This window comes from Bos javanicus, chromosome 2, assembly GCF_032452875.1.
Source record: "Bos javanicus breed banteng chromosome 2, ARS-OSU_banteng_1.0, whole genome shotgun sequence".
Lineage (NCBI taxonomy): Eukaryota > Metazoa > Chordata > Mammalia > Artiodactyla > Bovidae > Bos > Bos javanicus.
The window spans coordinates 106,413,028-106,427,415 of NC_083869.1; the positions used below are offsets into that span (position 1 = coordinate 106,413,028).

General features: G+C 55.0%; 2 protein-coding genes across 4 annotated transcripts; one reads left to right on the forward strand and one right to left on the reverse strand.

Moving 5' to 3' along the window:
* Positions 1-2,164: 2,164 nt before the first annotated feature.
* Positions 2,165-8,827, forward strand: GPBAR1 (G protein-coupled bile acid receptor 1). 2 transcript variants are annotated; one of them, XM_061384725.1, is made up of 3 exons: positions 2,165-5,795; positions 6,600-6,759; positions 7,645-8,827. In XM_061384725.1, the coding sequence occupies exon 3, from the start codon at positions 7,690-7,692 to the stop codon at positions 8,677-8,679; it is 990 nt and encodes a 329-aa protein (XP_061240709.1). In that variant the 5' UTR covers positions 2,165-5,795; positions 6,600-6,759; positions 7,645-7,689; the 3' UTR covers positions 8,680-8,827. The 2 variants fall into 2 exon arrangements, with proteins under 2 accessions (XP_061240709.1, XP_061240700.1); XM_061384716.1 differs by lacking the exon at positions 6,600-6,759 and having other exon boundaries at positions 2,166-5,795.
* A 294-nt stretch (positions 8,828-9,121) lies between these two features.
* On the reverse strand, positions 9,122-14,291 carry AAMP (angio associated migratory cell protein). 2 transcript variants are annotated; one of them, XM_061384661.1, is made up of 11 exons: positions 13,855-14,291; positions 13,220-13,372; positions 12,458-12,577; positions 11,803-11,942; positions 11,404-11,548; positions 11,041-11,124; positions 10,827-10,942; positions 10,566-10,669; positions 10,344-10,434; positions 10,034-10,188; positions 9,122-9,613 (listed from the first exon to the last, which is right to left on the reverse strand). In XM_061384661.1, exons 1-11 carry the CDS (start codon positions 13,973-13,975, stop codon positions 9,538-9,540), a joined length of 1,305 nt encoding a protein of 434 aa, XP_061240645.1. In that variant the 5' UTR covers positions 13,976-14,291; the 3' UTR covers positions 9,122-9,537. The 2 variants fall into 2 exon arrangements, with proteins under 2 accessions (XP_061240645.1, XP_061240655.1); XM_061384671.1 differs by having other exon boundaries at positions 13,220-13,375; positions 13,855-14,070.
* Positions 14,292-14,388: the final 97 nt, after the last annotated feature.

Below are 14,388 nucleotides of genomic sequence, written 5' to 3' on the forward strand. Positions count from 1 at the left end.
ACTTGGTTTCTGGACTGGGAGTCCAAAAAAAAAAAGGAGGGATGAAGGATACATCAATACTGCCCTTGAACCTGCAAACATGCACTGGAGAAGCTCAGGTTCAGGAAACCCCCCCACCCCCACCCTCCCTGTAGAGGGGGGAGAGGCTCACTGGTAAGCTCTTAGTTGGCATTTCTAAGTAAACTTTATGCACTGCAAAGCTTTTTAATTTGTCTCCATCAAGTTCATTGTTTCAGACTGGTTTGAAACTGTCAATGAATTGTGAAATCTGATATTTCCTCAACAATTATGAGGTATTTGTAGATTAACTGCAGTTGTAAGAAACAGTGCTGAAATCCTGTAATACAATATAATTGCCAGGAGGAAGCTGATGTTAACACGATCACAACCTTACTCATATTTCCCCAGTTGTACATGCAGCTCATCTGTGTGTGTGTGTGTTGTTTCCTGTGTGTTTTTTTTTTTTTTCACATATGTGACTTCATCTTCAGTGTTTTAAAATGGAATAGTAGATGCTGTTGTGTCATATATGCTGAGTACATCACTCCTATTATAGGTAAGTACTGATTCTGAAATATGTCTTAGTTGTGGACATACTGACTAGGTCATAAAAATGTCTTTACTGTGGGTCATGGTCAGATTTGAAGGGACAGGTCGTTTAGTCATCAAAACTTCACTTTACTCTTTGTAAATGAGATCCTGGAAAGCTCAGGATCAGTTATGTTCCCATGCCCTCAACAAACAAGTGCCCTGGAGAGTGCTGTCCCCTTGGGGAGGCCAACCATGACCTGCAGTGGAGAGAGTTCACTGCCAAGGCTTCCCCGTGTTCTCCTGGGATGCGGCCCCTCATCACCTACTGCTGGTGGGTGGAAAACTGGGCTAAGTTAGATCTGTTAGGAGACAGTGACATAGCTGTGCTCTGTACCCCTGTGTAAGGGGTTTGTGAAGGTAATTTTGCTAGAAGGTGTGTTTGCCATCCCGCTGAGTTTCGAACAAATCTCCTTAGTAAGTTGGAACTCAACTGTATTTTGCCAATAATGGAGATTGGATTCCTGAAAAGTGCTGTAAATGGCAAAACCAAAATTGCTTAGAAGATACAGAGTTAGGAGGAGAAGAGGCATTAAGTACTTTTTACAGCAGTAAACCGTAAGGAATTGTCTTAATTCCAAGACTTGATCAGCATAAAAACTCATACTGATGAAAACCCCCTCCAAACTGGCTCCTTTGTCTACATCTGTTTCCAGGGCACACTTAACTCGTTCTCAAGGGCCCGCCTTCACCGTTATGGACAAAGGCCCACTGTAACTTCAGCCAGAGCCCATTGGAGGAGGACTTCAGCACACTGAGGATGTGGGCTGGGTAAAATGGGATCTAATCTCAGTGCTGATTTGCTCCTTTGCCCAAAGGTCCATGCCTGGGAGGTGTAGATGAGCTGGGGTGTAAACTGGAGAGTTTCAAAAATGTTTTTTCTCCAATGCGGGGAAACCCAGGTTCGATCCCTGGGCTGGGAAGATCCCCTGGAGAAGGAAATGGCAACCCACTCTAGTATTCTTGCCTGAAGAATCCCATGGACGGAGGAGCTTGGTAGGCTACAGTCCACGGGGTCGAAAAGAGTCGGACACGACTGAGTGACTTCACTTTCCACTTAATAGCTATGTGACTGAGTAGATTTCTTAATCTGAGCACCAGTGGCCTCATCTTTGGTTGGACATGACTCCACCTATCTCACCAGGCTCTTAAAAGGAATAAACAACAGATAAGTACCTATCACATCAGATCAGTCGCTCAGTCGTGTCCAACTCTTTGCGACCCCATAAATCGCAGCACGCCAGGCCTCCCTGTCCATCACCAACTCCCAGAGTTCACACAGACTCACGTCCATCGAGTCAGTGATGCCATCCAGCCATCTCATCCTCTGTTGTCCCCTTCTCCTCTTGCCCCCAATCCCTCCCAGCATCAGAGTCTTTTCCAATGAATCAAGTAGGCATTTATAATGAGTGAAAAAGTTGGCTTAAAACTCAACATTCAGAAAACTAAAAGACCATGGCATCTGGTCCCATCACTTCATGGCAAAACAGTGACAGACTTTATTTTTGGGGGGCTCCAAAATGGTGACTGCAGCCATGAAATGCTTGCTCCTTGGAAGAAAAGTTATGACCAACTTGGACAGCATATTAAAAAGCAGAGACATTACTTTGCCAACAAAGGTCCATCTAGTCAAAGCTATGGTTTTTCTAGTAGTCATGTATGGATGTGAGAGTTGGACTGAAAAGAAGGTAAGTGCTGAAGAATTGATGCTTTTGAACTGTGGTTTTGGAGAAGACTCTTGAGAGTCCCTCGGACACCAAGGAGATCCAACCAGTCCATGCTAAAGGAAATCAGTCCTGATTATTCATTGGAAGGACTGAGGCTGAAGCTGAAACTCCAATACTTTGGCCACCTAATGCGAAGAACTGACTCATTTGAAAAGACCCTGATGCTGGGAAAGATTGAAGGTGGGAAGAGAAGGGGACGACAGAGGATGAGATGGTTGGATGGTATCACCGACTCAATGGAGATAAGTTTGAGTAAACTCTAGGAGTTGGTGATGGACAGGCAGGCCTGGCATGCTGCAGTCCATGGGGTCGCAAAGAGTCGAACACTGCTGAGCAACTGAGCTGAACTGACTGATAATGTCTATAATTAGAGTTGATAATGCTTTGTAATAAATCTTCGTTCCATTCTTACACTCCCAAGGGGATCAGAAGGGGCAGCATAAATCAAGGTTATTCTGCTTTGGGGTTATTCAGGTCCTCCCCCAAGATGGTGATATTTTTTGCTGGTGGCCCTCATACTGCAGTTTGAGGTGAGGAAGGTGTTGGTGGGTATCTCCCAAGTCTGGAGAAAGTAGGACCTGGGGAAGCTAAAATCCAGGAGCTTGGTGGGAAGACGACGTTAACAGAAAGTGGGTAAGTGGACGTGTGGAACCAGAGGGCGGGAAATTGAAGCCAGGAAGAGGAAGTAACACCAGCTACTGTGTCAGCCCACATACCCAGAGCTGCTTCTCCTCTGTTACCATTTCAGTTCCTTCAGCCTCGTTCAAAGTAGGCCAGATGGACCCTCAGCCTAAGCAGCAGCCACAGAGGCCCTAGACCCAAAGCCTGGGTCCATTCTGGGGACTCAGAATTCTGAGTTCAAGTAATGCTGCCCCCTTCTGGGAATTGCTAAAAGCACTGTTAAATTTCTGTGAGAGATCTGTCATTTATCCCTAAGGGGAAGGACCAGTGTCCTCTGCTCATACAGCTGACTTAGGGCTTCCTCAGTCTTGGTCATAGTATTGCGCCCACAACCCTCCAGAGACCCCCAGGGGCTCGTCTGCTGTTGCATCTGGGGAGGGTTGAACAGTTCCATAGCCACTCATCACCCCTTTGCCTCTGTTCATCCAGTCAGTGAGTACTCACCACCAAGTCCCAGACACCCAGGGTCAACAGAAAAGTTAAATACCCAGGAGAACAGAGTGACAAAGGAGACCCAGGTGCATTTCCTGCCCCTGTCCACATCGGGCATCATGGTAACAGGCTGGACCTAAGGAGAGAAGGGGGACGGGTGGGGACTCTAGGGCCCGAAGAGTCAGCCGATGGGAGCATCTGAAGACTGCCTGCATCAGAGCCCTCCCGTGAGCAAAGGAGAGAAGGCTGTGGATGAGTCAGTCCCAGGGATTGATGGAACAGAGGAACCAGATGATCAAGGCAGGAGGAAACAGCTGAGTGGAAGACAGAGCCCAGGCTGCCCGGCTCCTGCTCCCAGAGTTGTTCTTTACACGTCATCCCACACACTGTTTAGACAGAGCAGCGGAGAAGAAACACAGACATCCTGGAGGCTGCCGGGAGGAGGCCAGGGTTGGGAACAGAAGGTCTGTTTATTCTTGGCAGTCCAGTATCCAAGGGGCCCCACTCCCACTTCTGTCCAGACCCCAATCTGAACTCTCCCAGAGCCTCTTGACTTCTGCCCAACCAGAGAGCGTGGGGCTGGGAGCCATCCCCTGGAACGCTGCGTCCTCCTAGCCCCCAGCTCCCTAGAGGACAGGTCTGAGACTGGATGCTTCTCCCACTTTTTGTCCAGAGACCCTTCTCTCCAGGACCCCTGACTGCCGTGCAGAGTTGGCAGAGCCAGACCTGTCAGGCCTCCCGCCCTTTGGGCCCAGGTCGTCCTGGGAGAGGGCAGAGGACCCCTTGCTCCATCTTCATGTGCTCTTGAACAAGAAAGCTTTTCCTAATGTCTAACCTCCAGCTTTCTTGCTGAAGTTTTAGCCTGTTTCCTCCCATTTCAGGTCTCAAGAAAATGTAACTGCTTCTCTCCCTCTCCCCAAAGTTACACTTGACACAAGGTGGAAATCAGGGCTTCCTGGCCTTGAACTTGCCCTTCCTCTCACTCAGTTTCCTGTGTTTCCTTGTGGAGTGAAAGTGTCATTACCCTCTTGCTATTCACAAGCTCTTCATCCGCTTATTTCAATGGAATTCTCAGAGGGGACGTGCAGAAAAGGCCAGAAGTTCCTCTCATTGACTGCTTCTGTGCCAACCACTGACCCAAGTCCTTATTACACTTTTTTTTTTGCCCACACCACGTGGCATGTGGGATATACCCCAACTAGGGATTGAACCTGTGCCCCTGTAGTTGAAGGGTGGAGTGTTAACCCCTGGACCTCCAGGGAAGTCTCCCCACATTTTCTCATTTAGTCTCACAATAGATGAAAATGGTACGAGCCCCCATTTTACAGATGAGGAAACTGAGGTAAGAAAATCTAAAAATTTGTTCAAATTTACACAGCCAGTAAAATAGGATCCAAGTAGGATTCTGAGATTTAAATCCAGGCCTTCTGATTCAAGCACTGGCTGTTTCTTAGTCTTCATGGAGGAGAAAAGAAGGATGTCATTTTTTGAGACCCCTCCCCGTCAGGTGTCCGGCAGTGGGGTGTATGCAGTTACGTATATTATCCCATAAGACTCCTGGCAACACCGACTGATGGTTTGCCTTGTTCCCATTTTACAGGTGAGAAAATAGAGGTCCAGAGATAGCTTGCCCAAGAGCCATTCATGCCTCAGCCCAAAACGTGACTCACAAAGTAATTGAGAAAAGTGCGGAATGAACCCAGATTCTAGGAGGCAAGGCTGGCTTTATAAGCTGAAAGTTCCCATCAGGTAATAGGAAGGGGAGATAGCAAGGATTCTCGCGTTCCAAAGGCCCCCACCACCGTCACCATCAGACTGTACTCAGCAGAGTGGCAGAATTACAGAGCTGGATGCGCTATCAGCTGGCTGGCCACTGATATATTTATAAAATGTAAATATATCAGCCGGGAGATGGGGAGGATAGACTAAATCATTGTTCACTAACTGGAATGCATTTCTCAGATTAGCTAACCAGCAGCAGGCCAGAGAGCTCCAAGCTGCCTCCTTGGAGCCAAGCTATGTCCAGTGGCTGGAGACAGGGCCACTGGTATGGGAGGAAGACGTGGAGGGCGCCCAGGGGAAAGGGGAGGAAGCCTTCCCAGCACAGCAGCTCAGGGTGTGTCGGGCCCCACCCCCAGAGGCGGGGCCAGGCTGGGTCCCACCAGCCTCAGCTCCATCCCAGGCGAGGGCAGAGCCAGGGCAGCAGAGAGCTGGGGGCCCTGCTGTCTCCACACAGTGGAGGTACCATGACCTCAACGGTCAGGACACCAGACGTCGCCAGAAGCCCTGCAGCGCTGGCTGGGACAACTCCCTGACACTCGGAGGGGAGCCCAGGCTGGGCAAGCCACATCTGTCACCTACAGTCATGTGAGTAGCTACCTAACCCTAACCCTAGCCCCCACCCGGCCCCCGGGCCACACCTGGAGACCTCAGCCGCAGGGCCTGAAGAGGCCTTACACCCAGCCCAAGCCACCCGAGCCTCCATGTTGTGACTGCCAAGAAGTCCCCCCACCCCCAGGGCTGACCCTGCCTTTCTTGCTGCTCTGGTGGAGGTGGGGTGGGAGACTCACTCCCAGCGAAGAGCTGGGAGTGCCAGCCCTCGACTCCAGAGTCCAGGTTTGAAGTCTCAGGTCCCTGAGATCTCCTGGGGTTTGAACAAGTTAACAGTGTGGGGATGAAGGGGAACAGAAACCAGAGGGCCGCTGGAAGGGAAAGATGTTCCCAGCAGAGGGCACTGGGGGACACTGAGAAAGAGGAACCAGGCTGAGGGTAAAGGGGTGCAACGGCCTGGGGGAACTGGGGGAGCTGGGAATAGAAGCGGTAGCATCTCCTGTGCTCAGGGTGGCCTTGAGGCCCTTCGACCCTCTGACCCCGGGGAGGGGGCAGGTAGGAATCCTTCCCTTATTGACTTTGATCCTAGCAACAGCAGCTGCTCCCCTGTTGACAGAAGCAGGAGTTTCCCACAGGGCCCAGGCAGGATACCCCCTCCCTCATCCCCATGATGTGGCGGCAGGGCCAGGGCATGGGAGGACTGGGACAGGTCAGAGCCACGGAAAGGCCAGGCGCTGCCCAGCAGCTCCCCCTCCATCTCTGGGCTCACTTCAGCCCCCCTTGCCCTCCACACTCACTGCCAACCTTCCCCCTCACTCAGCAGCTCTTCCCCTCCTCCAGTTCCCAGGAAAGGCCGGTTGCTAGCTGCTAGCCTGGTGCGGACGTCAAGTTTATGGGCTGGAAGTCCTACCCGGAGGCTGCTCACTGAAGTGTAACCAGCCACAAGGCGGATGGAAGGGAGGTGCTGGGGACAGGGCAACCCCTTGGTGCTGCTAACTCAGTGAGCCCTGCCTCAGACTGACTTCTGCCCCACCCCACCCCCACCCCCACCCCCACCCCCAATCCTTAGTAACCTACCACTTTTTAAGACACTGATGCCAACCAGCCTGCAAGCATCTGAAGACAGGGATCACTCTCCACTCTCCCACCCCTCCCCACCCAACCCCAGCCCTAGCCCCTAGTCCAGGGCCCGCCCATGGCCCAAAGAAGGCTGTCAGCTGTTGGCTGGCCAGAGGATCACTACACACCAGCCAGACTCCATCCTATCCCTTTAGCTGATTTAGACGCCTCACCTGGTGGAGGCAGGGATGGTCCAAATGCTGTGGGGACGGGTGTGTCTAACCAGAGGCATAAACACAGCTGCCCAGAGAGGGTCAGGCAGGTAACAGAAATGGGGAAAGGGCTGGGTGGGGACTGTAGGGAGCTTTCTGAAGGCAGTGACAGCGCAACTCTAGCTGGTTGCTACTACATAGGCCCTGATTGTTTTTTTTTAACCAAAAATATGAATTTTTATGTAAATTTTAATTGGCAATTCATTGGAGGAAAAATGTGTATCAGCAAACAGGATATGGTCCACAGTGCATTGGTCTCCAACCTCTAGATAGCTTCCCTGGTGGTTTAGAGGTAAAGAAATCCGCCTGCCAATGCAGGAGACGTGGGTTCAGTCCCTGACTGGGGAATAGCTCAATAGTTCAATCGAGAAGGGACTAGCTATCCACTCCAGTATTCTGGCCTGGGAAATCCCACTGACAAAGAAGCCTGGTGACCTACAGTCCCTGGGGTCACAAAGAGTCCGACATGACTTAGCGACTAAACAACAACTTGCCAAGAGAGGACAGTGATCTGCAGCCCCATCCTAACTCCAGCCACCCCATCTTCCATCCAGGCATGCCTGCTGCTGCTCCAGGTCTCCCCCGTCCCCAGGCCCAAGATGACATCCAACAGCACCAGGGAGGTGCCCAGCCCCGTTCCTGCAGGGGCCCTGGGGCTCTCCCTGGCCCTGGCAAGCCTCATCGTCGCTGCCAACCTGCTCCTGGCCGTGGGTATCGCCGGGGACCGCCGCCTGCGCAGCCCGCCCTCTGGCTGCTTCTTCCTGAGTCTTCTGTTGGCAGGGCTGCTCACGGGGCTGGCGCTGCCCGCGCTGCCCGTCCTATGGAGCCAGAGCCGCCGGGGCTACTGGTCCTGCCTCTTCCTCTACTTGGCTCCCAACTTCTGCTTCCTCTCCCTGCTCGCCAACCTCCTACTGGTGCACGGGGAGCGCTACATGGCCGTGCTGCGGCCCCTGCGGCCCCGTGGGAGCATGCGGCTGGCCCTGCTCCTCACCTGGGCTGCCCCCTTGCTCTTTGCCAGCCTGCCTGCCCTGGGCTGGAACCACTGGGCCCCTGGTGGCAACTGCAGCTCCCAGGCCGTCTTCCCAGCCCCCTACCTCTACCTCGAAATCTATGGGCTCCTGCTGCCGGCTGTGGGCGCGGCCGCCCTCCTCTCGGTCCGCGTGCTGGTCACTGCGCACCGCCAGCTGCAGGACATCCGCCGGCTGGAGCGGGCCGTGTGCCGCGGGGCGCCCTCGGCCCTGGCCCGAGCCCTCACCTGGCGGCAGGCCAGGGCGCAGGCCGGGGCCACGTTGCTCTTCGGGCTGTGCTGGGGGCCCTACGTGGCCACCCTGCTGCTCTCTGTCCTGGCCTTTGAGCAGCGCCCGCCACTAGGGCCTGGAACTCTGCTGTCCCTCATCTCACTGGGCAGCGCCAGTGCGGCGGCCGTGCCCGTGGCCATGGGGCTGGGTGATCAGCGCTATACAGGCCCCTGGAGGGTGGCTGCCCAGAAGTGGCTCCGGATGCTGCGGGGCAGACCGCAGAGCAGTCCTGGTCCCAGCACCGCCTACCATACCAGCAGCCAAAGCAGCGTGGACCTTGACTTGAACTAGAGGGAGGGCCTCTGCTCATTCCAATTAGAAGCATCCATCCATCTTGGCTCCCAAGCCCGTCTCACATGTCCCCAAAGATCTGGATCATGGATCAGAGAGTGTCCCTGTATGACCCCACTCTGACTGAATAAAGCTCCCTTGGCCCAGGTGATGGTTATCTCATTCTGTGTCTTAGCCAAGGAGGGACAGGTGAACAGCTGGGGAAAGAACCTAGAGGATCCAGGGAGATTCCATGTCTCAGCCAGGGAGGGACAGGTGAACAGCTGGGGAAAGAACCTAGAGGATATATATCCAGGGAGATTCCTGGTAGGCAGGCAGTTGTAGGTGAGGGCGGTGAGTTGAGGAACCCTGAAATCCGGCAGAGGGGGAGGGTAGCAACACCCTGACATGCCCCTCACTGGTTCCTCCTCACGTCCAGCCACAAAATCCACACAGACACGTCTCTGGGAAGTATATTTTATTTACATTTTTAAAATCTGTTAACTAACATCTCTTCCTCCTTTCCACCCCCAGAGACTTGGGAAGGGAAAGAACGGGAACTTCAAAGACCTACTCCCCACATACAAACACACACCCCCATGGCTCACACCAGCAAAGGAAGTGAAAGAGAAAGAGGTCTGAACCTCCCTCTGAAGTATCCGCCAGGTCTGGGTGAGAGGGAGGGAGCGGGGGAAGGAGGAGCCCGAGGGGTGGGTTTCTTAAGAAAAGGAAGAGACAGAGAGGGAGCAAGTCAGTTTGAAGGGGTTGGAAAGTAGTCCGAGGCCCCTCCCCTCCTCTTCCCTCCTACCCGACCGCCTCTGCTGTGGGGGGTCTCCCTGCGCCCCCTCCACACCAGACACAAAGCAGACACTGCAGCTGTTAGCGGTCAGGTCTCTGGACACAAAATACTTTTGCTTTGTGGTCTCCTGACGTGGTCACCACCAAGGAGGCATCTCTGTGGACAGAAAGCACGGTTGGAAAGGACTGGAGAACCTAAGGCCCACCCCAAGCCCACCACCCAGGGGCCCTTTGGGGGGCTCTTCCAGTGTATCCTCAACTCTAGACCGCTAGTGCCTGGCGCTGGGCTCACCAGCCCACATCCGGTGAACACTCCTGAAGCCAGCCATCAGCCTGAGGATCAGGGGAGAGCTGCCCGCATGGGGGAGGCAGTCCCAGCCCCTGAGCCCGAGAGTGAGATGAGAGGCCACACCATCAACAGAGGACGACTCCCACAGGCCCCCAGCACGGCTGCCTAGGCAGGCCCAGGCCTTGGGTCCCAGCTTCCTTTAGCAGCCCTCCCACACTTTAAGAGCCCCACATGCTGCTCTCACCTTTCAAATACGCAGAGACCCTAGCCCATGCCAAATCCACTTACTTGCTGAGGGCAAAGTCCAGGATCTCGGCCGTGTGGCCCCGGTAGTCAGTAAGCAGGCGGCCAGTCCGAGCATCCCAGAGGCGCACGATGCCATCCAGGCTGCAAGTGTAAACCACGGCGGTGCCTGCCTCCCACAGCAGCTGCACAATGCCCGACTGCAGAAGGGTACACAGGAGCGAGGTGCGTCATGGGCATCTGCTCCCAACTCTCAAGGAGGGAGGAGGGGATGATGGACCATAGGAAGGACTAGGCAGGAGCCATGTCTGCGGCAGATGCTCCCAGAGAACCTGGGCTTCCCCACAGCCTGTACCTGGTGCTGACACTGGTGCCTGAGGGTCTGTGTGGACAGGTCATAGATGGCCAAGGTCCCATCCAGGTAGCCAACAGCTGCCAGAGGCATCCTGGCAGAAGAGAGCATCATGAAGGCTCATGGGGGGACCTGCACTTGGCGCCCTCTGTCCTCCCTGGTCCCCAGCCCCCTCCCCCAAGCCCCCTGCTCATGTGTCCAGGCTGAGGCCGCGCTCACACTCACACACTGCAGAAGCCCAAGGACTCCACGGAGTTGGACTCACTCTCCTCCCCTTCTCCCAGGCTCGGCTGGGAGGCCACAGTCTCGGGTCTGAAAACGCCCACCACCTATGAGCCAGAGGAGAGGATCAGAAGAGGGCCTGGAAACATGATTCTCCAGTAAGAGAAGAAAGGCACTGGGGCAAGGAGGCTGACTGAAGAAAAAGAAGAAACGGAGATGCGGAAAGCAGAGGACCCCACAGCCAGACTTCCAGGTCCCACTCACCTTGCCGGTGGTGGCACTGACCAGCTTGGCCTGGCAGTCCACAGAGCCAGTGAGGATCAGGCTGCCATCCTGGTTGGTGGCGACACAGGTCAGAGGGCCCTGGTGACCCTCGGTCCCTAGGATGAAGCAGGGAGGAAGTCAGGCTTCATCCTGACCCAGGTCTCGGCCCTTTCCCCACAAAAGCCTAGGTTAACACCTTCGCCACCTCCAATACCTTTTAGTACGTGGATAGAGTTTCCCTGCTTCAGGTCCCAAATCCTGATGGTGCCATCTTCATAGCCAACTACAGCTCGCTTCCCTGAAGGATCAGAGATGCAGGTGAAGAGACGACAACCAGCACAGACACACCAGCACATCAGGCAAGAGAAGAGAGAGGCAGGCAAGGAAGCGAGGGAATAGACAGTGCCCCAGGGAAGACCCAGTTCCAGGTGAGAAAGGGGAAGCTGTTTGCTCTGGTCCTGGGAGGTCACTGCTCTCAACAGCAGACCTCGGAGTTTGCTGACCATGGCCCAGGAGGGTGCCAGGCATGTGTGGAACCCAGACCCCACCTGTCTACACTCAGGAATGCCGCTCTCACCATCAGGGAGGACTCGGCCACAGGTGGCCGGGCAGTTGGGGCCCTGGAAGGTCTTGCAGTCACCAGTCGGAACCTTCCACATCCAGGTGTTGCCATCAGCCGTGCCCGCCAGGAGGACAGGTGCCCGAGGGTGCCACTCCATCCACTGGGCAGGGACAAAGGCTCAACAAGGGTTCCCCTCAGCCCATCTCACCTAGGAGTCTGCCCCCAGAACCCCACCAAGCTCTCCCTGCTTCCGAGTCAGTGGGGACATCCCAGGGGACAGGCCCAGACACTCCTGCTGTCCCCTGGGAGAGCACTGGCTCAGAGCTGGCTTGATCCGTTCAAGGTGGTATGGGCCCCCGAGTTCTCCCCACTCCACCCGGCCCTCAGAGTTGAATCCCACTGTGACAATCTCACCTCTAGATCTCCTGCTTCAAAAGACCAGACCTCCTCCTTTGTGTCCACCTGCCACACTTTTAAAAGACCACTCATGTCTCCTGTGGCCACTAGGGTAGAGTCATGGCTGAAACCAGCACAAGTCACAGAGTCTTTATGGCCTGCAGAGAGTGGGCAGAAAGAGAAGAGAATGTCAGGGAACCTGGTGCTGGGGATACAGGACCCAGGTATCCGGCCCCCAGAAAGTACCAGCTGGGAAAAAAAGGATGAGTCCCCACAAAACAGGCAACCAAACTCAGAGCTGCTGCAGAAGCCCACTGCAGCAACCCCCAGCTCTCCCCAGGCAAAACACTACTGGGCCCCCACTTGACCATGTGTAGCCCAGACCTATGTCTTTCCCATTCTGTCCGCACCTCTGCCTGAAATATCCACAGCCTCCTTCCCACCCCCATTCTCCGCCACTAGTGTCGCCTCCTCCAGGTCTTTCCCTGACTCCCTCGGCCAGTCAGTGTCTCCCTCCCCCACACCCACAAAAGACTAGGATATTCTTTGGGGCTCTTGGGCCAAGCATAGAGCTGGCAAAACAGGGGTCAATAAATGGCTGCTGGATGCATAACCACTGCAGGCCAGCCCCCTAAGACCTCCAAAGAGGCAGGACTTCACCGAGCTCCCTCACCTGCACACTCAAAGAGCAGTTCCCCATCGCTGAGCCTCCACACAAAGGCTTTGTCGTCTTCACCTCCTGTCACTGCCAAGGTGTTGGTCTTGGGGTCCAGGCTCACACAGAACACTGATGCTGTCCCAAGAGATATTCCAAGAGTAAGGAAGTGGGGATCCCACCTAGAGTCCTGTCCTTCAGGACCTTTGGGGAGCCCACCCCCCTTCCACCTAAAGCAACATGTCTTTCTTCCTGGAAAAGAAGGGTGCGTTCAAGCTCTTCTAAGTTTCAAGCATTCGGTTGTTGGAGAAGTCCCTCCCCAGGACACATCGCTCTCCTGTACTCTTTCTTCCATTCGCCCCACATTTCTGTGGTGGACAAGAGGAGGGAACGAGTGTAGGGCTTACAGTTCTCAGAGTGGGATGCCACCAGGTTGGGGGCTGAGTGAGGAAAGCCTGCGTTACTGGTTCCTTATCAAGAGTTAATGTTTAAGAGGATTATCCAAAAGATGATCTAAAAGGTACTATTACCCCTAATTCAGAGTAAAGGAACTTTTATCAATGACAACTTTTTAAAAGGAAACTAAAGCCCAGAGACATCAATAAAGATCATAAACAACCAAGTAGCAGAGACAGGATTTGAATCCAAGTGTGTCTCAACTGACTCCAGGAACCAACAGCTCCTCCATCACAAAGGCAACATTTTCCCACCACTACATGGCGGATGATGTGCAAATGTCCACCTGGACTGAACTTAGGACAGCTCTCCCCAGGGACCTACCAGAATGCAATGCAAAAGTGACCTCGCTGTCGTCGGGGCCCTCCATGCTGCCGACCACCCCTTCCTGGGGTTCCAGGACCCAGCCCTCCTCGTTGCCCTCTTCTTCTTCCTCTTCCTCGAAGTCCACATCTTCCATCTCCTGGACCAGATCGTCTGCTTTGGGGAGAGGGTTAACAGACGGTGTGCGGCAGGCGGGAAGAGGGATGGCAAGTGTGGGGAGGCCCGAGGCTGGGGTGGTCATGTGGCGAGAGGGCAAGGTGAGGTCAGACAGGAGGGGTGAAGCGGGGGGTGAGAGGCGGCAGGGAGGAGGGGGCGTGCAGAACGGAGGACCGGAGAGCTCTGAGGACCTGGGGTTGGCCAGAGACCGTGTGGGAAGGGAGGGCCGAGGGAATGATGGGAAGGGGGTGTGTGAGGGGAAGGGCCAGGGGAGGCGTCAGGGGAACCCCCACCCCAGGCCAGGCCTGAAAACTAAGTGTGGGGTTGGGGGAGAGGGGAAGGGCGAAGGAGGTAGGTAGGAATGACAGGTGAGGTGGGGTGGGGTGGGGTGGGGTAGGGAGCAGAGGGGGGAAAACCCGGGGTCAAAGGCCAGGGGTAAGAGCCTCTTGTCCCATGGCCTGAGGATCCGCAGCTCTTACCCGGGTCCGGCGGACCAGGATCCAGTTCTACCACCTCGATAATCTCTTCATCACCATGGAAGCTTAGAGTCTCCAACGGGGGGGTGTCAGCAGCGGCCCCGCTCTCCGATTCGGACTCCATGCGGCGCAAGCGGCGGACCCACTTCTCTGGGCCCAAACGCCTCCCAGAGTCAGCTCTGCGCGACGACGCGGAACTCGAGCCCCTCCTCCCGGGAGGAAGTAGGCGTAGGCGACTCCCCGGCAGGGAGAGCGACGGCCTCTTGACCAATAGCGAAAGGGGTGGACCGGCTGAGTCACCAATCACAAGGCAAAAGTGGGAGACGAGGCCGAGGCGTGGCGAGGAGAACCCAAACTCCGCCCAACCTGACTCCGCCTCCAACAGGAGGGAAACAAGCGAGCGTGCGCGCTTCCGGGGCTCTCCTGGGAAGAGTAGTTCTCCTGGGTCCGCTGCTTGGGCTTCTGGGAGTTGTAGTTTCTGATCTGTAGGCCGGACGGATACAGCGGGAGAGGCCCCTTACGCAAACTACAATTCCC